Below are 21,884 nucleotides of genomic sequence, written 5' to 3'. Positions count from 1 at the left end.
CATTTCCTCTATGAATGAGGCATCATTCTGTGTTATTGCTGTAATGTGAAGTAAACAGATAATATACAGCCAAGTCAAGGAGCAGTACGATTAAGTGCTTTGTCATCCTGATCTGGAACAAGTAGTTTGCCATGAAGCTGCACTGATCTGTCTCCCTCTTTGAATCCCCCTGAACAGCCGTGTGCCAGCCTGGCTGTAAACACGGAGACTGCGTGGGACCCAATACGTGCAAGTGCCACCCTGGCTTCACCGGCAAGACCTGCAATCAAGGTGAGATCCCGCTTGTAACTTGTAGACTCTCTGAAAACTATCTTACTTTGCAGTTGCATGTGCTGTTTCATATGTGATATTGAGACACACAAACAATGTGGCAGAGTTATAATATAAGGACACCGTGCGGACCACCTATGCTTTTCACATGAAAACTAAGTGAAGGAGAACAGCTGCCCTGAGAAATGACGAGGTAATCATTGTTTAGCGCGGCCAGATCTCCACCGCACAACACCAGCAGATTGAAGTTGACACTCCTGGAGCGGAAGCCGGTTCGCCACCAGCCTGTGGTAGTGAGATGCTTAACAAAAAGGGAATGAAGGAGGTGGAGAGAGAGAGAGAGAGAATGAGAAAGCGCTAATAATGGAAAGGAATGGGGGTACATACTCTCCTGTGGAGATAACATCTCAATTACTGACCTGAGATAAATCAGCTCGGCAGAGTGCAACCAATGCTATTGAAAGATGTAAAATGTTTGAGTTTTTGTGCAATTTCATCATTGAGGGATTGGACATGTTGAAAAGTGTTAAAGTCTCCCAGCAGCTTGAAAATACTTGTGGAATTCACGCCCTGAGACAGGAATAGGATAGTGTGTAATTAAGAACAAGGGTTCAGGTAGTACTGGTAGATGAGGGGGGCGTGGAGGTGTTAAAATCCTTTCCGGAATGTTCCAAATGACTCATCCTGCTTTTGGAGGCTATAGGTGGCTCCTGTCTGCCCGGCCAGACGGCTGTACTTTGTCTTAATCGGCAACAAAGGGGAGAGGAAAAAAGGCGGTCCATATCCAACTACAATAGACTTTGTTTCCAATCATTCAGACAGACTTATCTGACAAATGTGATTCCAAGGCCTTTCAAGATGAAACTGTACTTTCAAGTGTCCATCGAAGCCCCCTTTATCCAATAAGCTCTAGACGTTTTACAGAGCTTTCTGTTTTACTCAGCTTTGAGTGGCAGACATGCCCTTTCCGCCTATTTAGGTGGAGATAACCTTGGATTCTGTTTTGATCTGGCAGATGCGATGCAAACCAATTTAATTATTGTCAAACCGTAGATTAGATTTTCTCATTTAAATGCAGCCTGCATTAAACATTGATTTGAGGTTTACTATTGATGTCTCAGTTGGCCAATATTTTAGAGCATTCTAATATCCTACGTCAATTATCTTGATGAGTCAACTGGATGAGTGAAATATGTTGCTGGGCGCTGCTTTCCTGACCTAAATGCTGCTAAAGGTCAAGTAGTCACAGAGATACACTGTAAAACATCATACAGCAATTTAAGCCAAGCTCACATTACATGACTTTTAAAGTCATGTCTTCAAACTACACTTTTTTTTAATGAAAACACAGACAGGTGTGAGAGAGGAATGATGTGAGAGGTGACAAGATAAATTATGTTATACTATGCTTGTTGTTGTCGTCGGCAGTCACATTATAGCTTGTTTCCACACAACTTAACTTTTTTTAGTCAGTTTCCTCTCGGTGCAACAACAACTTCTGTTCGTGTTGCAAATTGAAACACATACAGTAAAATTACTTTTGTTACAGGCAACCCCTCCACAAGGTGTCCCCTCAGCATATGTCTCGTGCTGTCATTGGTTCTAGCTTCCCGACAGTCAGTGTTTGAAAAAAAAGAAGAATTAAAACAATGTGAACCATCAAGCAATAAAACCCTGTAAGGCCGACTTACTTCATATCCACCTCCATGTGAAGAGAGATATTGAGCACACTTTGCTCTATGTGGGAGACGTGGACAGATATGTGACCCTGGAGAAGATCTGATTAACGAAAGCGTTAAACATCTGACCACCAATTGTATGGATCAAAAACAAACCACAGAGGAAGCATCAGTGTTGACACCAGACGCGAAGCAAAGCAGATCCTGTATTGATTTCACCGCTCTCAGAATCAAAGCCATATTTTCCTGTCAAACCTTTATGAGCTGGTTTTCTTACGAGAGATTTATTCTTCAAGGACTATGTGTCTGTTTTTAGTGCTCGCTCTTTTCACCTGCCAAACGATTTCATCACCGTGGTTATTTCACTTTGTATTGTTTTGTCTTCTCGACACCTGAATGGGTGTCATTTGAATGAATCTGATTATGTTCATCATTAACGTAACAGGCACTCAACTGCCAAGAATAATAAGCAGTATTTAAGGAATCCCTATCTTTTTTTAGAAAGAGCTTCACCTTTGGTGCTGATGAGAATTGGATCTGTCACACAGCACGGTGAGGACAGACAAAGAAGCTCTCGCTGCACAAATAAACTCATTATAGGGATAATCGGTTTAACAATTTGGCAGAACACCCCGATGCTGATCCAATCATTTTAATAAGATGATTATTTCGTGCAGGTGGATTTAATTAAGTGTAGTTGACCTGATGCTAAGACGCTATAAAAAGATATTGCTGAAAAATTGGCATCAAAAGCAATACAGCTCTAGTGCCTCCAGATGCTGCTTTCTTCTTTTCTGCCTTTTTCTGTCAGCCAACTATATAATTAATCACATTTCAAGTTTGATTGTCTTGAGCTGTGGTTGAAGTAAGAATGTAATTTGTTCCTATATCTGTTTTTAGAGGACTTGCTTGGACTCTGGTGTTGCTGCTTGCAGCTTTCTTGATAACCGCTCATCCCAAAAATGTCACTTCCTCGGGTCCTGAGCAATACACCTGTCATGACAAAGGTCCAACCGCTAGCAATGCTAGAGTTTAGCCGTCATGTGGGTGCCAAAGCATTTAATGTCATTAATTAAGACAAAGCCCCATTCATTAAGTACGGATAAGCCTCCGAATTTTACATTCATTGAGCAGATGAACAGTTCTGGAGACAATTACTGATTAATATGTTCTGCAGTCTCTGTGCACTGCAGCGAGTGACCGAATGCTGTTTGGTAGTGTTACAGGTAACATTGTAGTGAGCCACAGAGTACAAGCACGACTCTGCGTGTCGTTTAGATGAGCGGTTGTGGAGAAAATCAAAAGATAGAGATTTATACATACGGGTAGAGACTTCTTCCATTTTATGTCGATGACCATTATCTGGACCTCTCACTATACCTACACTGGATCACATTGACGTCTCCAATAAGTGTCGTGTTTTTATTGAGTCTAGGTGTAGAGTAGACCGAGACTTTGGTGTTGTTGCTTTAGAAACAGATGCCGCTCTGTCACTGTTTTTCTTTCTGGCTGTCTGCTGTTAACAGTCAAACAGCTGCAAGTAATAAGTATTGCATGCACGTCATTATGTATTTTCCATCAATTATCATCTAATAACCCTACATTGTATTACTTGTATCTATGTTCTTTTACACAACAATGTTATTAAAGGGGCATTAAGTAATATTCTACCTTAACTAACCTTTACAAGCATGAAGTAGGAAGTTAAATGAATTGGATAGAAATGATCTTAATGTTAATATCTTAATGATGATTGTAATGTTACATATAGTGACTCATTTTCACTTAAAAAAATCATTAACTAAGTCCCTTATTACCAGGGTTAAAACAAATGTTCATGGTGAGGCAATGTGTACAGGATTCATCCTGTATATACTGGCATTATGACCTTATAGCAAGTGCTGTCTTGCAGGACTGTTATTACTATTACTGAACCAATAAAGAGGCATGGAGAATGGCCGGAAGGTGTCACATGGATGAAGACAGGAAAGGGATATCTTAAAGCCGCATTAAGGTCTCAGCACCTTGCTTGATTGTGTTGACTGAGTGTTGCAATCAGATCAATAATGTCATCACCTTCCTGCGGATTTTATTTTCATCATGGAACAAAATCTTCGTTCAATGAACAACAGTGTTCGAGAGATATAGAGAGCATATTATATTTTATTACATATACCTCACTGTGCGCTATTTTGGCATTTATTGAGTCGCACGGGTGTCGGTTTCAGATCGCATCAGATAACCATGCAGAGTTTGTCTCTGGGGCAGATTTGTGGCATTTTTTTATAAATTCATGGGATATTGTTGAAGTTTAGCCTTTGTCCAAACAATCTAAAGGTGGACTATCAGGCACACACATTTAAATGTAGGTTGGCAATATTCAAAACACCTTTCACTGTAATGCAGGTCCGCACCAACATTGCAAGGTTATTGTATTTTATTTCTTTTGATTTTAAAGGTCTACTTAATAAACTTGTTATTTCTTGCATAGATTTTGAGGATATTTTACTACTTTCACATTACATATAAATGTGGCCCCCATGTGAAACAGATCAGCTTTAGTGTGCGGGAGTAGTTTGGACACAGAAATCAATTGTTTTCCAATCAGATCTCGGCCTCCTGTGGTCCTAGACCGATACCTCTCCGATTATCGGCCATGTGACCGCTGTGCGAAAGGTCATATCGGATACCGAAGAATTATCTTTTCTACTGAGTTCTACTGATTGATTTGTCGTCAGTAGGATTCCCATTTTATGAATAAGCAAATACAAAATGTAAATAAAACATCATGTTTAGCCACTTTACATGGAGCTAAAATGAAGACCAAGTTATGGGAAATTATTCACAGAATGAGTAAGTGTCTGTTTATGTGTCCTAAGAAATTATGAATGATCTTTTAATAGGAATAGACGTTTACTGGTAAGCTGAGCTCTGTGCAATGTAACAACATGTTAACGTTTTTTACAAAAAATGTTGCCTCGTAGGTCATTTAAAATGTAAATTAACTCATCAAGCAGACTCTGATTTAATGAAATCACATGTTATAACAATTGCATAGTCAAATGTATGTCACATATAGGTCAATTCAAAAATTGAGCATTAAATCCTGTAATTTGAATAAAAACCTTCGTTCCAAAAGACATTGAAGACATCATTCACCTGCCTGCCTGCGAGGAGTAAGGCAAGCTCTTATTGGGCAATGCTGCACTGGTTATTATTGTTCTTAGCAACTAAAACATATGACACCAATACTTATCCATAGTACTTATTTGCAGCTAAATTCTGCTGCAAGTGTTTCTGTCTTGGGAAGAGTTGGCGGGTATGAAGTAGGCTTGCGTAACTTTGCAGCTTAAGTTACCGCATCCTTCAATAGGGCTTGAATGATTTGAAGCGTGCAAAGCAGTCAGAGGTAGCTGTATTATCTTCTTGTCACTCCTCCACCGACTGCCGGAGGAAAAGTTACTGGATGGATAGGCAGAGAGGGGAGGGTCTGAAATTCTTGAGGCTCAAGTGTTTTTAGTCAAGCAGTGATAACTGGTAAGTCCTGTCTACCTTTGAACCTCCAAATTACCAATTGAGAAGGGATCCTCTGAATCCGCGAGATACTGTAATTCTCTCAGATCCTATTTCACCCCCATTACAGAGAAGGAATGCAGGAGAGAAAAGAGAGCAGGAGGAGATTGGATTAAAAAACACTGTCACTGTTTCTTCCATGTTCCCGAGAATCTTTCTGCTACTTCGGTCACATCCAGTTCCCACAAGTGTAATCCTCTTTGCAACATAATGTTCCTTTTTACTTTCCAGGAATGTGGTGTGGTCAGAGGTGTTCTAATCCATTGGGTGGTGCTTTTCGTTCTCACTACATCTCATGTCTGTCTCCGTGTCTCTCTGCTGTCCTCCTTACTCTTTCTCCACCCTTTCCTACTTTATCTTCAATCAAACCCCCAATCCCACCCACTCCCCCAGCCCCTCTAACCCATTTCCCTTTGTCTGAAGAAGAAGAGCCGGACTATTTGACCCCACCAGTGTGGGCCAGTCATCTTCCTATCTTTCTTCCTGTGGATCACCAGCCAGCGAGGGTAGTAATGGAGGGTGAGATTCGTCGATCGACCTCTCCCCCAGCACCTTCTCCGACTCTTACCCATCTCAGCAACCTGCCTGGTGCTGCACTGTGCACACTGCGGAGGAGAGAATGTCACTCTGAACTACTTTCTCACGGCTTCCTGTCCTCCCCGAGCATAAGAGACACCACCCAAGAGCGGTTTTGCTGTAAAATGCCAGCATGAATGCCAAGCATGTCACAGTCTTCACCATTCTACCTCTGCCTCTCTGTCTTTCCCATTTTTACCCTAAGAAACAGTTCCTCCGCAGAAAAAGAGCCATTCTGATTTTTTTTTTCCGTATTGCTCTGCTTCCTTCTTCTCTCATTTTTTTCCTCCAGTTTTTTAGTACCATAAAACAAAAAGCTCCTCCTTCCCTTTCAAAACCATCATCGACATGGATACAGCGCTCAAGAATTCTCCATCGCTGCAAGAAAAAAACATTGAATCCAAACCCTTGTTATCTTCTGTAGAGTCAAACATAACCCCAAGAAAAAACCTTTTGCTAATCTCTCTGTCAGTTATAGGCATGTCGGGAATGTAGCATCAGTGGAGCGGACCCAATAAATCGCCCCACTTTGCATCGCTTCAGATATGTTTCAGCGGTTCATTTACTGTACAATGAACACCCTAGAGAGGCTCTCCACCTCGGATCTCGCGCAGGTTTCTGCCGTCCTGAGGCCGTGTCGAACTGTCAATTGGTGGTCATGTCTGTTTGTTATCTCTCTGTTTTTCCCTTGTGTCCTCTCTTCGTCTTGTCTGTTTCCTCCTACACGGAGGAGGAGGCCCTGGCTGTGTCTGGCATGTGCTGAATGCTCACGGAGCTGCCTCTGTCTCAGAATGTGACTATTTCAATAATCCCTCATTTACATTTTTTAAAGCTATTTTGTCAGTGCAACGGGCAAGTGGAGGCCTGTGTCTCTGCCACGCCGACAATGGACAGTGTTGCTATGGTTTTCCGTAATCACAGTTACAACAATTGTTTACTGTGAACACCAGTGAGGAAAACCGGGTTGGCACCACTAATTAAAAAAAGGGAAATGTGTGTTGTGTGTGTGTGTGTGTGTGCAGGAGAAGAAGACAGTTGTTGGGTTTGGATTTTGGCTGTGAAAATGCACAGAGCTACGGGTGCTGTCTGATAAGGAAGCGTCAATATCAGTTAAGAGAGAAGTCAGTCAATCTTTCATCAAGCTATAAAAAACATAATGGCCTCTATATTAATTTGGTGCACATAAGCAGTAGCACAAACACAGTGTCTGAGCAATTTGCATCAGATAACAAGACCTGTTTTGTGTGCGCTGTGCAATGTCAGCATTAACTTTGAAATGACATTGCAACTGCATTTCTTGTACAATGTCAAGCACAAATGCAAACAGAAAGTTTGGCCTGATATATTCATTATATTATTTTTTAGATCTACTGATGAATTTAGACCATAATAATAGCTGCTATCTTTAATTAAAAACAAACATTTGGACACTTGTCTCACATGTTAGAATAAAACCAGTGTAACACTCATGAATGTATTCTCCTTGTTATCCTTATTCTTGTGTTCTATGATGAAAGTACTCCTATAAATGTGTCACCATGCTGGCCCTCATGTAACAACTGCCCTTATACCTCCAGAAGAATTTATAGTCATGGAAAATAACATAAAGCCTCGTGGCATTCGGGAGGATTCAACAAGCAGACAGTCAGTCCAAATTCCAGCTGCGCCTATTGAATCCGCCGACATGGCTTTAAAAGACCAGAAGATTCCATTATTAGAAGGTGGGGCTTGATATACAAACTGTGCATCTGCTACATCATTCATCCAAATTAATCTCTGGTATCTGATAAATGGAGAAGCTTTGCAGCACTCAGAGAATGCACCCCACACATGTCCACAGAGCTAAACACGGAGCCATTTACAGTGCAGTTGGCCAAGATGAAAAGGACCCCTCGTGTGCTCTACAGCGGCACAAAATCTATTTGTGATGATTCTACCATGTCCCAGAAACAGGACGATATTTATAGTTCAAGTTATTTATATTTGTTTAAGCCTGTGTTATCATTCCAGTGTGAAGGATTCATGTGTAGTTACAAGTTGGAGCCCCCCTTTTAGGCCGAGGGTTCTCAATGGATCCCACAAAAACTCTTCTGATAATAGAATGAAGAAATATATAAAATATTCACTTCAATATGTACCTGTTGTCTCTGTCAACATCCTAAGTATTTAAACCCTATACACCTCATTTGAATTTACTCAAGGAAAAGCATTGGACCAAAGCCAAGAGTGTAAGCTCAATGATATGCCAACTTTTAAATTAAAGGAAGTAGCACTGATAACTTCCACAGCTTTGTCAGATATCTGAACAACATCAAAATGGGTCTTAATAATTGTTAATCCTTTAAAAGTACGTTTAACCCTCAAAGCAACTTATTGTGATTCAACGACAAATACAAAATGATTACTAACATATCCGATCAAAATAAAAGTAGTGTTACTTTTCCCAAATATTAAAACAAAAATAGAAGAGGAGTAAGAATACAGGTTGGAACCTTACCCGTTCTCTTCACAGTGATGTTCTTCAAGACTACTGACACTATTTTCTTTATGAGAAAACTTAATCTTGAAAATTGCTTTAGGGGCAAAAAGAGGTTTGGAAAAAACTGAAATGACAAATATTCCTCTCCGTGTAAAAACAGTATAACTCCAGGCTATATTCTGTCTCTTAGAGTATGAGCGCAGACAGAATCTTATATAAGTTACAGTAGTGTACTCAAATAGAAGAAATATACAACAAAAAATTATCAAAACATTATTAGAAGTGAAAGGTTACCGTCCCCACAGCTAATGACGGCGTGATCAATGTTTTATCAGGAATGATTTGCATCTAGAATGCATATTGGCCTTTTTCACAGCGGATATTTTATCCTGTGCAAGAAAAAGCACAGGCGCAGGGGACATTTTAGTCACATCTCTTCACTTTTTAAAGCATTTATTAGAGAGGGCAGAATGGATTAGCGGCAGGCAGACTGCATGGACCCCTAAATAAACGAGACAGTCGTGAACCTGCAGGAAAGAGAACATGAACATGACTATGAAAAGACTGCTGTCCCTACCTGAACTGCTGCAACGCTCCGTTAATGATGGGTCCCAGTATGTTCACATGGGAAAAGTTTACCTTCAGGGCTTTCTGCCAGACAGGGTTTATTTTAACCCGCGCCAAAATCTTTTTCGAAACCCAACCAAATATGTTTGTTGCCTAATTCTAAGGAGATTTCTGGCAGAAAGCAAACCTCTCCCATGTGCCCAGTACCCCACCATCCACAAAACCAGCTCTCTGGATCCAGTACACTGAGGTGGGACATTAATTACATGATTTAATTAATTGTGCCTGTGCGTAAAACTGTCTGCTGGGGAAAAACAAATCAACAGACCTATCCAACTCTTTTTGGTAGCTTCTTCTGCAGTTGGAATGCGTTGTTATAAAAGCAAAGTTAAATCAAAGCACATTTTTTCATCCAGACCCAATGGACTTTAATTAGTAGCAGTAGTGATGGCTTTGTTCCATTCAGGTACGTCAGTGAGCCAGCATGCACCATACCAAGGCCCTGTGTACAATACCAAGGCCATGTATCTGGGACAACTAAATGGAATGAGAACTTCATTAACGTTAGTAGTTGACCCATATAGTTGCATTTAATACGATGACAAATCTGCCCAGAGAGCCATCGAGCTCTTACTGCTTGGTTTGCTACAATTTGGATGTTGTAAATCATACTTTACTTATTTACATGCTAAAAAAAATAAGTGTTTAGTCTTCAGTATAAATTAAAAATGTTGACTTATTTAACTCAGAATTAGCATTTGTTTCATTGCATGAAGTAATCAGGTGTAACTAATAACATTAATGTTGTCTCTATTACATTTCTGAGCATCAGTAAGTGAGTAAGGGCTTTGGAACTGACGTACAGAAGTGGAACGAGGACATGATTAATGTTATTAGTTGCACCTGCGTGTTCCCCGCTGTGGAGCGTCAACATGTCTGCCATTATATAGGACGAAGGAGCTATCGAGCTGTTGGTTGGCTTGTTCGCTGCAGTTGTAATGTTAGGACTGTCACCTATCTTTAGTTACAGTCCTAAAAATATGCTTCCAGTGGAATCTACAGTAGGTAGAAATTAATATATTTATTTAATTTATAAACCCTTCAGAATGAGGACACTTAGTCGTAGCAGAAAGTACACAGGTGTATCTAATAACATTAATGGTGTCTCTGTTCCATTTAGGAGTATCAGTAAGTCATTCCTGTGAGGCGACATACACAACTCCAGGGCCCTGCGACTGAAATATATAAATGTTGTGCTGGGAGAAGGGTATAATGACTTGAATTTGCATAAGCATTTGACAGGTGTTGAGCTCAGGGCATATTCTTTTCTCCCAGGAGCCCTCCCTGCTCTGAAGTCAGGCAGCCTCGTTTTATAATACAATTTTCACAGGCTGTTGTGAGTGAGATTTCTCTACTTGTATGCCTGCATAAAAATACTGGCATAATGTGGATGTTGCAGCTACAACCACATAAAGTCGTGGTGAGTCAGAGGGTATAATAGCATCTTTTATCACTTGCAGGTAATGGGCAGGTTGACAGTTGACACTGGCTTCCTGTTAAATCATCAAAGAGGGAAGTTACAGGCCTGTCAGAACATGGCACTTCCTCGAAGACACCCCCACCACTAACAAAACACACACACACGCACACAAATGGATGGGTTAGGTTTGACATTACTGACCTCTTAACCTTTGCCCTCTGTCTAATTTCCCCTCTGTGTCGGAGGGTCTCTCTCTCTCGCTCTCTCTCTGTCCACTCCACTTATGCTGTCTCTCTCTCTCTCTCTGTCTGCAGACCTGAATGAGTGCGGGCTGAAGCCAAGGCCCTGTAAACACAGGTGCATGAACACGTATGGGAGTTACAAGTGCTACTGCCTCAACGGCTACATGCTGATGCCTGACGGGACCTGTGGAAGTGAGTCAGTCTCTCTCTCTCACACACACACACACACACACACACAGACACACACACACTCACAGTACACGTCTCGGTTTTTATTTTCATTACTGATCTATTTCCTTCATTTTTTTGGTAAGCTTTCTTTTGCTTTGTAGCTTGGATATGCTACTGTGAAGCCTTTCTTCACTTTACAACAAATGTATTCCTCTGAATGCCAGCGCAATGCAACGCTGATGACACATGCTCTCTCTTACAAAATATGTTTTCTCACTTGTGTGAGCACTACTGACAGCAGCCTCACAATCCTTTGAGAGATAGTTTTGATTAAAGGCCCACATTGATCTGCTTCATTATAGCAACTCCAAAGCCTAAAGAACTCCTCTGAAGAGCCCTAAGTAGAAACGTATGAACCCTTAGACCCTTGAGTGAATGTGCATTTCTTATTGGTTGCCCTGAGGTATTCCACAGAATGAGAATAAATGCCTGTACACGTCTTGCTGTAAATTTTGTTTCCCACATGATAACTATTTTCTCCTCCCCTTTCCTCTGAAGCATAGCGTGACTCCCAGTTGCCCTATTTTAATTAGTTTTTTTTATTTTTTATCGGAAAGATAGAAGTCTCCCCCCTCCATTTAAAGTCTGAATTGTTCACCACTTGAGGCAATCTCAAGCTATTCCAGGTGTTGTGTGATGAAAGCATGATAGTGTTCAACCTTTCATTCTTCTTTTCTTGCAACTGCTTTGATCAATATATCACTGTAGCATTTAATCAACTTGGCCTGCCTTCGTCGTCGAACTGTACTCCAGGGTGCTTGTGGCGGCTGAAGTGGCGGCGGCAGCATGGGCCTCACTTTTAATTTCCTTTTTTGGGTCCAAAGTTATTAAGAGAAGCTGAAGAAAATCTCTTCCATTATATTATTATTTTGGAGGGTCTTGATCTGCCCTGCACGGCTCCACAACAGAGGTGCTGCACTCACTGCACACACTTTGATAGGGTTTAGATGGATTATGATTCTTTAGGTGTAGGAAAGGATGAAAGTGGGTGAGCGAGGCTTGTGTGCACACAGGGCCACTGCACAGCACAGGAATCTAATAATGGCAGAGTGTGCGCTGTTCTGTTGTCTGCACCTCAGGGTCTACTCTGCTAATATCAGGCAGAGGCCTGGCTCTCACATACTGGCTGGAGGATAACGATAAAGTGTGAGTGCGGAGGTGAATGTGAGAAGGACAGAAAGTGAGCGTGTGCTCTCCCTTTTGGCTCCATCATGTGTTAATATGCGTTGTGTTTTCCGTTGTGTCCATCAGATGCTCGCACTTGTGGCATGGCCAACTGCCAGTACGGCTGCGAGGTGCTGAAAGGAGAGGTCCGATGTCAGTGTCCGTCGCCGGGGTTACAGCTGGCTCCGGATAGAAGAACCTGTGTGGGTACGTCCTCGTTATCCTATATCTCCACAGGCCCGGAAACTGAGCCATGTGTTACCACTCCCTCCCGTGAGCGACTCATGTAAAGCATCACAAACACAAATGTTTTTTGTTTTTTTAAGTTCTTCTCAACCATTATATTAGCTGAGTGATAATCAAATGCAATGGTTTTGGCCGAGCAAGAAAGAAAACTTGGCAGCGGAAAGCCAATTTTGGAATTCAAACAAAACCTTCAGCGAAGCTGAGATTCATCCAAAAAATATTTACCAATACGTCTGTTTTGCTTTGATTAAGGAGCACAGCAATTTAACAAGCCTTGTCAACCAAATGGTGACTTTATTCCACTTATACCTCCAACTTTTACAGCAGTAATGTGATCAGGGGAAGCCCACTCCTGATCCCCCTCTTCCTTCTTTCATTACGTGGAAGAGCTTCTCAGATAGGTAACTAGCAGATGAAGGGGCAGTTGAGGCCGTTAACTTGTGTGAGGTTTAAATACAAGCTGTTCCAGATTGGATTGTTCCTGGTTGGCTGCCTTATATTCCCACTTAACTGTGGGCTAAGTTGTAGGGGAGGGTGGCGGCTTTTCTAAAACAGGGCCGACATCAATCATGAAAAATGATGGTGGAGGGGAAGGAAAGATTGTCTGCAACAGGTGGTACAGCAGTTTAATGGAATGTTTCCGAATCCCTCGAGAAAACGCTGTTTTATGGAGGTGAATACTTCTCGTAACTAAACCGTGGGAGAGTTTCACAGATGCATAGCTGGTTTTAGTCATTATCATGGTTCTGTTGTAGTTTTAAAAGTGGCATGGGCCTGTGTTTATCAAACTTTTAGAAATTATACATAAAAAGGCTAAAGTCTGTGTTTTTTGTTTTGCTGTAATCTCAAAGAACAGCTGCCTCATTGTTCGATTTTTTTAAATCCTTGCAAGTTACTCAGATACATCTTTTACTGCAAAAACATCCAAGCATATACATACATATTTGTGACAAATCCTCCAGTACCAATTGATGTGTGACATTAACATCAATCCATAAAATCTAATAAAAATGTATTGCTTGGATCTAATATAAGGAAATTGGGAGAGAAAAAAAATTAAGCAGGAAAGACATTTTGCAGCTGGTAGACAACTTGCATCCAATAAATCATATGAATCAATACTTGATTTGATAGAATAAATGACTGAAGCTAAGTAAAAAGTTTGATAATTTGAAGTAGCAAATAACTTCAACTTTTTGCTGTTTGACAAATGCATGCCAAGATGTTTAACTCAATACATTTGGTTGAATGGATTTATGACTTGATGTGAAATGTAGTCTTTTGAAAAAAAAACAACAACAACATCTGTGCACCTGCTTCTTGTGCATTAAAATGGATTAGGCCAGAAATCCTTTCAGAAGTCTGATGATCCACTAGAAGGAAGTATTGACTTGTTTTGCACTGTGACAGAAAACCGTCTGATTAATGACAAAGTGCATTGATGTTTTTGCATTATTGCAGAAGTTACGCATGAGATGGTTTCATAATTCAACACTGCCTCTTGTAGAAAATGCTACATTTTAACAGACGTGTTGTCAAGGAAAACAGAGTTGCACAGCTTAATGCAGGCTCTCTTCTAACAATTAATAGTTTAAATTGGATGCTTAAAGATCTGCAGCTTTGAAAGAAAAGTCTGAACTGTCTTGAAAACAAGATGTAACATGGATCAAAACAGGCGTTTGTGAGCAGTACTACAATACATTTTGAGACAGTGACTCTCTTGGTATGTGCATGTGTGTGTTGTGTAAAACATGATTATTCATCACTGCGCTTTCAGTAGCTAAATAATTCAACTGTTGGTCATTAAGTTTCGAGCTGATGAGAACCTCAGCACTTGTTGTTAAGGGATCACTGTTGAGGGACAAGAAAACTCTGCCCACTTACTTCACCATCTTGATTTCCCAGCTGGTCGAGGTGTCTGAGTAAAGGTCCTTTTGCACAACAGTCCCTGTGGCTCCACGGTGCCTCAGCTGCATTATGCTGAAACTAAATTAATGATTTTAAGTCAAATGTGTGAGCCTCTCTGTGTCTAAATATTAATGCCCACATGCCTGCAAAGGTGATCAACAGAGACACTTTGAATAGGTCTTTAAATAATAAAACAAGGTATTGTGCATTGTATTCTTCTCACTGAACAGAATACATAATGTGCTATGAATTATTACGAACCAGGAAGGTGAAACAAGTCTCCTGATGTGAATAGAGATGTTTGTTTAGTTTTCGATTAAATTAGCTGCTTTTAAAAAAAAAAAAGGTTTTTCATTGCATTGTGTTTTTAATCCATTATACACTGTATATGGCCAACTCTAAAAATATTTGAGGGGGAAAATTATGAATACATTATTATTATTTTCATTTAAATAATTTCTTATGTGGAATAAGCGGCATCTCTTTTCTCTTGCAGATGTGGATGAGTGTGCAGCGGGGATAGCAGTGTGTCCCCGGTTCAGGAAATGCATAAACACCTTCGGTAGCTACATCTGCAAGTGCCATGAAGGCTTTGACCTGCAATACATCAACGGGAAATATCAATGCAGAGGTACCATCCCAAGGTCTCCTCGCTGAGGCTTTTACACACACAACTTACAAAGGACATAAATGTGCCGAGATGTCTGGACTTATAACCAATAAAAATATGTTTAGGGATGCAGGTGCTGGTTTTGCACCAGTTACTGAGGGAGCAAATTGAAAATAAATTGCACAGGTGCAAACACGCATCGAAAAATAATACATATCAAATAGTCTGGTGCCTTTTTCTCCTGTAAATTCAGAAGGTACCCACAACCAACTAGTGACGTATACATCTAATCCGTACTGTACTTAAGTCTAATTTTGATGGACTTTTCTCCACTTAAATATTTAAATTGTATGCTACTACTTTATACTTCCACCATGTTGCAGAGTAAAATATTCTTCATTTAACTTCCCTACATTTATTTGATAGCTATGGTTACTGATTACTTTGCAGATAAGGATTTTACATACAAAAGATGTGATCATTTGATGAAATAAAATGCATTATTATACCGTACATTAATCAACCGAGCAGTATTTAAAGCTCTTCAAATAAACCATCACCTACAATATTAAAGGTAAAGTTTTCACAGAGTATTATTACATCGAGGCACCACTACTGTATGTGTGTGTTTACAGCTGGAGTGAAATATTACATTACTCAAAAATGATATTCTATACCAACAGATGAATACAAAAAATGTTTTGCAAATGTTTTTCTTCACAATACTGATGACATCGATGTTGAGCCCTCCTTGAAGTGGATGTGAAGCAATTATGATTTGTAATGTTGCTGTTACGTTACGTTTTTCTTTTTTTTTTAGCTTGTACATGGTTGCTTAATTGGATGTGTTTACTATCTTTCAGATGTGGATGAGTGTTCTTTGGGTCAGAGCCACTGCAGCAACTTTGCCTCCTGCTACAACACGCCAGGATCGTACAAGTGCAAATGCAAAGAGGGCTACAGGGGGATGGGCCACAATTGCAAACGTAAGAATTGAGAACAAAACCTTTAGCTCAGATGCTCACTTGTGCCAAGAGTACTAGGGCCTCACATATTTGTTTTCTTGGCTTGTGTTTTAAAAAAATCTGGGAAAGCAGGAAGAGCCTTCTCAGCAAAGAGCCGGGCCTGAATTCCTTTCTTTGTAACGGTTGTCAGTCATCACTTAAATCACCCTGCTCCCTTATCACATGACCCCCGAGTTAGCCTCGACTCAACCAAAAAGATGTCAAAAATGTATCTTCTCCGTCTCATTTTGCTTGCTCACAAACAGTTGATTTGGTCTGTAGTTGTTACAGCAGCTCAGTGGACAAGAAGTCATTTACTCTCCACAGTTAATCATTCATCTCACAGACACAACGAGTGTACCAGTCCATAGGCAAGAGAAGATGCCTCCTGGTGTTGTGCGTTGCAAATATTTCATCCCATCGTCTGCCCAAGGGGGTGTGAGCCACTAGTGCTCGGGGAGTCGAGTTGCGATATCCTATTTGTGTATCACATATCAAAGTCGCCTGCAACTTGAGAAGGCCATAACTGAGTTTGAACCTCTTGCCTTTGTCCACTCTCATTCCTCACTCATGAAACCCTTATGAACCCCTCACCAGCACCCCATCGCACCAACCCCCAAGTCTCCGTCTCTGCTTCTGCGTGAGGAATGTGTGGCGGAACAAAGAAAAAGGAGGTGTTATGTTTATGACATCAGCAGAGCGAGGGTGATCTCCAGGGCACAGCGGCCTGTTTGAGCGCAGACATCACTTAACACACACACACACACACACACACACACACACACACACACAGAGCAGCTTTAGCATGATGCTGTGAGGCCTCTGGCTACGAACACTCAAAGAATTAGTAATCAGGAGGAGCACATTAACGCATAAAAAGTCACTGTCGGGGAGCAACATTGATTTCACAAAAGCAAATATTTACTTAACGTGGAGTGTCTTTGTGGGTGAGTTTGCTTGAAACCAGTCGTGTTGCTTGAAACCAGTCATGTTGCATGCAACCACCCGTCGTTATCTTTTTTTAACAGTCCTATGGAGATAAATGTGCCCAGAATTGTGTTTAAAAAAAGCCCCCAATTAATAAATGTGAACTTGCTACATGATCATTTTATGGGCCTCTCTTGTGTGAGATAGTGCTTCAGTCAGATTTGAAACACCCAATTTGTGTTAGGATTAACATTTAGTTAATAGATATCAGGAGAAGTCTCAGTAGATGAGCAAAGCCTTCCTCTGCAGCAGTCAGTTAGTTTACATTTGTACGCCTCATTAACATTTTACTGCTCATATTTCAGTCCCCCGTCTGCATTCTCTTATTATTTCAGCCATTCCTAAGGTGGTTATCGACCCTCCGAGGCCAGGCAAACTGCCTCCAAATCATCACAACCACATTCCCGACATGGATCAGAAAAGGACCACCACTACTCTCCGCCCTCCAGTGACTCAAAAGAGAATCTTCCCCATTGTCCCCAAATCAACAACTGCCACGACCACGACGACCACGACGACCACGACAACACCCACACCCACAACCAAAGCGCCTCTGCCTCCAAAGAGGGTCACCCCACCTCCACGCAAGCCAACAGTTCCCACCAGAAAGCCCTTTATCCCAACCAGGAAGCCACCGACACGCAAACCCTACGTCCCACCAAAGCCAGTGGCTCCCACAAGACGCCCGCTGCCGCCGCCGCCACCAGTCACACCTGTCGACAACACCATCCGGAAGGATGTCACCAAACAGAGAGGCGATGTCCACAGTAAGAATTAGCTTCATTTATTTTTTTAGAAAGATTACCTTTATTACACTTTGAGTTGTAGATGAAAAATCAGCATTTTGTGTCTTTTTTTTTTTTTAACTAATCACACATGAAATATAGGCCTCTTTGCAATTGTTCATAATGAAAGCAAAACGTTAAACCTGTATTATTATTTATTTTGCCTCTTAGGGCAGTACATGAAGTTATAAACAGAAAAAAGGCCCCGTAAAGTTGATGGTTAACCTGTTGCAAACGTTTGCCTATTTTACACATCCAGGAGATATCAATAGTTATTATAATGCATTTAGAGTTGTGTTTCTGGCAACCTGACAAAAAATATTTGCTCTCCTTGTATCTCCGCTTTTGGTTTCTATCAGAAGGAAATATCTCACTGTGATCAATGCTCCATTAATTTGACCAGCCTAGTGCTAACTTTGTCTGACAGCTATTCAATACTGAGGTAGTACACAGCCGGTCTTTCAAGGTTTTCACCGAAACTGCTGCAATGTCTGAAAATGACAAAAATGACAGTGAACCCAAAGTGAAGTTGTGAGACGCAGAAGCAACGCAATGAGCATGAAAGACACTAAAACGCATGCCAACTGTCGATATAAGAAGTGCACATTGTTCAGAAAACATGATGACTTGCAAGACACTTATTTGTCTGACGTCATCGGCTCCCTGGAAGCAACCTGGAGTATATTTGAATTTCTTCATCTGAATCATGGAACTTTGTGTTTATTATGACACAAATCACCATCTGGGGAATCCGAAAGGATGTTTATCTGACAGATGATGTGTATTATCATATTGCTTTTGTGTTCAAACACTTGGATATATGCATACAGCAGTCTCAATTGTTGCTGTCGTGTAAAGTAAGATTATTTTCCTCTCACGGTAATTTTCTTTTTTTACTACAGTTAACAGACAAACTGGTTTGCTGCCAGACTGTTTATCCACAAGTCACACGACACTTACTGCCAAGCTGCGACACCAATTACATTCAAAATGCACTACTTTTTGTTTTTTTTGTTTAATATATTCAAACAAAACCAAATTACAGAATTGAATTACGAAAAGAGTTGGTAGATATTGTTTCTGTTTGAATGTAGCCGTGCAGTCATCTGCTGCTTTCTTCTCAAAGTCTTAAATACATGCATCAATTCAAAACATGAGGTTTTTTTTCTCTGCCATGTGACTTGTTTGAATGGAAATATTAAGTTCACGGCCAAAGTCACAGTCTACTTTTTTCTCCTTTCTTAGTAGGGTAGATGATGTTACTGCAGGTAAACACTTTTCATCACAATATTTAAAAGGTGAAGCTGGTGGAATTCTATATTTTTCTGACTGTCAACAGATCCCATGAAAGGACAAAAAGAGCACTTCATGCATATTCATCCACGGCCTAAATTAGTTGCACTTCCCTGACATTTTAGGACATTAATTTTAAAGCGCTTCTAGACAGGATAGATAAGTCGTTGGGCTAACACATTGTTGGTTTTGGGTTTTGTTTGCACATGTGTAGTTTCAGTACATTTGCATATTGTTATGGTACACAGCCATACATGAAAAGCAACAGAAGGTGAGACTTATGTGAATGTTTAATCCAGATGCACCACAGTATGAATAACACTACAATTTGTAATTGAGCAGTGTGTTTGTGTCATGCTTGCTTGTAGGCTCAGCAAAAGTCAGTGTTTTCCAAAACTCAAAACATTTAGCTCTTTGACGTAGACATATCGGGTGAGATGCAACAGCAAAGTACGGGATAAGAGGTGAGATACCGTTGTTCCGGTTCACCTTGCCAGATGGCATCACATAATTAGAAAAGGGAAAGAGGAAAGAAGATTACATTAACACCTGTCGGCACTGCTTGAGGGAGACATCAATCTAATAGTTTGCATCACGGCAGAGCAGTTCCAGAAATCACAGCTTTCTGAATATGGTTTGAATAATAAGAGAGCGGGAGGGAGGAGAGACAATGCTGAGTTATTATTCAGATAATTAGATGGAAATAGGAATCATTTGAAGTCTCATGGCATGAAGAATGACTCCGCTGTGACTCAGGTGCAGGTTTGTACTGAAGTCAGAGCATGTATTTGTGTCCAGAGAAAACCTTGTACCTTTTTAAGAATTTGTGTATTTGGAAAATAGACATATTTTTTTGTTCTCCTAGAATTAGATGTGAAGATTGATCCCACTCTCTTGTCTGAGAGGGGTATCTCCTCCTTTTGCTCTCAGCAAGAAAATGAAATAGTATATATTTTAAAAATGTAAATGTGTTTCTTTTTGAAGGAGTACATGCTCTAGAAAAACCCCTCACACCTCTGAGGCTAATAAAACACTATTGCGTTCAAAAGGCATTTACATTCATTTTAAAAGAGGCAGGGTTAACCTAAACTAAATAAAGATTCACAGTGTTCATCCACAAACATCTTCTGAAAAAAATGACCTAAAGGACCAAACCTAAAACAAGTCACGGATTGATTACCGCTGAACATTTTGGCAGAACATAGGAAATCCACCAAAAGCTGCTTTTACTGACCTCTCAAATACCTGGAGAAAATGAACCACAAAAGGTCACAATGAAAAATAACAAGAGCAACATTTTAGTATGAGCTGTTTCAACACAGTAATTTACAGGGTCACGTACAAACCTGTCTCTTGAGCACACACAGAGACATGGATGCCTGGGATTGCTGGAGAGCCTGATGCGAGTGTGACCTCCCCGCTGTCAGATTCCTCCGACTGTCAGGCTACATTGCGGTCTGCCAGGTGGTTGTGCCCCAGTGTGGGGGTGGGTGGGCCCTTGCCAGGCCGACTGGAGGGGGCACGAGCTGGGACTAAGGTTTCAGTGCATTCACGGCATAGGAGCAAGAATCTGTTTGGGATGCTGTGAATGGTTTCATTTAATTCCACTAACTTGCAAATACAGTGGATACATACTTCAATCATGTTTCTCTGTATTAAAAAAAAAATGTTTTGGCCACTTTCATTTTAAAGCCAGTGAACCTTGTATTTATTCTAATAGAGTAAAATAGCCGAAGCATCTTTTTCCAAAAAAAAAAAAAAAGGCTTGCCGCTGTAAAAGAATGAGAAAGAACTTCCTCTCCTTCACTTGTCAGTCGACCTTTAATAAGACAGCTCGGCTTAAAGTATTTTGGTCTGTGTGACCCCGTTGGAAATGGGAAGAGTCTATTTCGAGACTGACTGTGCACTGTATGTGAGTATGTACTGTAGCTCCAGGTTGTGTAGCAGCAACATTTGTCCAGGCATTGCATCATGAACCATCAGCCTTTTTGTTGTTATGATTCACAATTGACTTATAGTGCTTCTGAAGGTTTTCTCAAGTATTCTCTTCAGGTGCTGTGTCATTGAATGTGCTTGGCTCTGGATATGCAGGCACAAAACCAAGACATTGATTTATCCTCGCAGAGTCCTTGTAGAGTGATGAAACACAAGCCACACAATAGCCGCAAGCAGAGAGACCAGTGAACAAATCTAATACCTTTTTGTTAATCCTTTATCTAAACCTGTGTCTCTCACCTCTCTCCTCAGTCCCGCGGAACCATGGCCACAACACCGTCCTTGGTGTTGACTTTGACATTGAGCTCGGCAACACGGCGGATGAAGCCAACGACGACCCAGGTAAACACAAGATATGTGACAGAGACAATCAGCAACAGCCCGCAAATGATGACGAACGAGCCACATTCGCTGGGGGCTGAAATACACTCACTATCCGCTCCTGCAGCGGTTGCTGCCGAGGCGAAGACATCGCAGTGACCAGATGTGTTTTGATAGGCTCTTCACCAGGAGGTGACGCATGACATCTGGCCATACCCGTTTAAATAATGGCTCACGGCTGGGAACGGCCAGACATTTCCACTTTTCACATTATGCTTGCTTGATTGCCTGACTGCTTGAATGATTGATTGATCATTTTGAAGTTCATCAGTGCTGCGCTCATGAGTGCCATTGTACTCCAGCCAGAGTTCCTATAGCAACTATAGGAAAACAGCTTTTGTGAAGAAACAGCAATTGATGTGTCATATTTGATATATGTGATTTATTAATGTCAATAGTATGCAGATTATATTG

At 40.9% G+C, this 21,884-nt stretch overlaps 1 protein-coding gene across 1 annotated transcript in view; it reads left to right on the top strand.

Annotated features, from left to right (window-relative positions):
- npnta (nephronectin a) overlaps positions 1 to 21,884 on the top strand; it is a 42,632-nt gene that overhangs the window by 16,497 nt on the left and 4,251 nt on the right. The window contains exons 3-9 of the mRNA XM_068589195.1: positions 178 to 270; positions 10,939 to 11,058; positions 12,349 to 12,468; positions 14,912 to 15,046; positions 15,889 to 16,011; positions 17,352 to 17,783; positions 21,342 to 21,431. Of these exons, the coding sequence (XP_068445296.1) occupies positions 178 to 270; positions 10,939 to 11,058; positions 12,349 to 12,468; positions 14,912 to 15,046; positions 15,889 to 16,011; positions 17,352 to 17,783; positions 21,342 to 21,431 (1,113 nt within the window). The remainder of the gene's footprint in view (positions 1 to 177; positions 271 to 10,938; positions 11,059 to 12,348; positions 12,469 to 14,911; positions 15,047 to 15,888; positions 16,012 to 17,351; positions 17,784 to 21,341; positions 21,432 to 21,884) is intronic.

This window comes from Clinocottus analis, unplaced genomic scaffold, assembly GCF_023055335.1.
Source record: "Clinocottus analis isolate CAN_PGR_092001 unplaced genomic scaffold, fCliAna1.0.p SCAF_22, whole genome shotgun sequence".
Classification (NCBI taxonomy): domain Eukaryota; kingdom Metazoa; phylum Chordata; class Actinopteri; order Perciformes; family Cottidae; genus Clinocottus; species Clinocottus analis.
The sequence above is the reverse complement of the archived record's forward strand: the minus strand, read 5'-3'. Positions and strand labels throughout refer to the sequence as shown.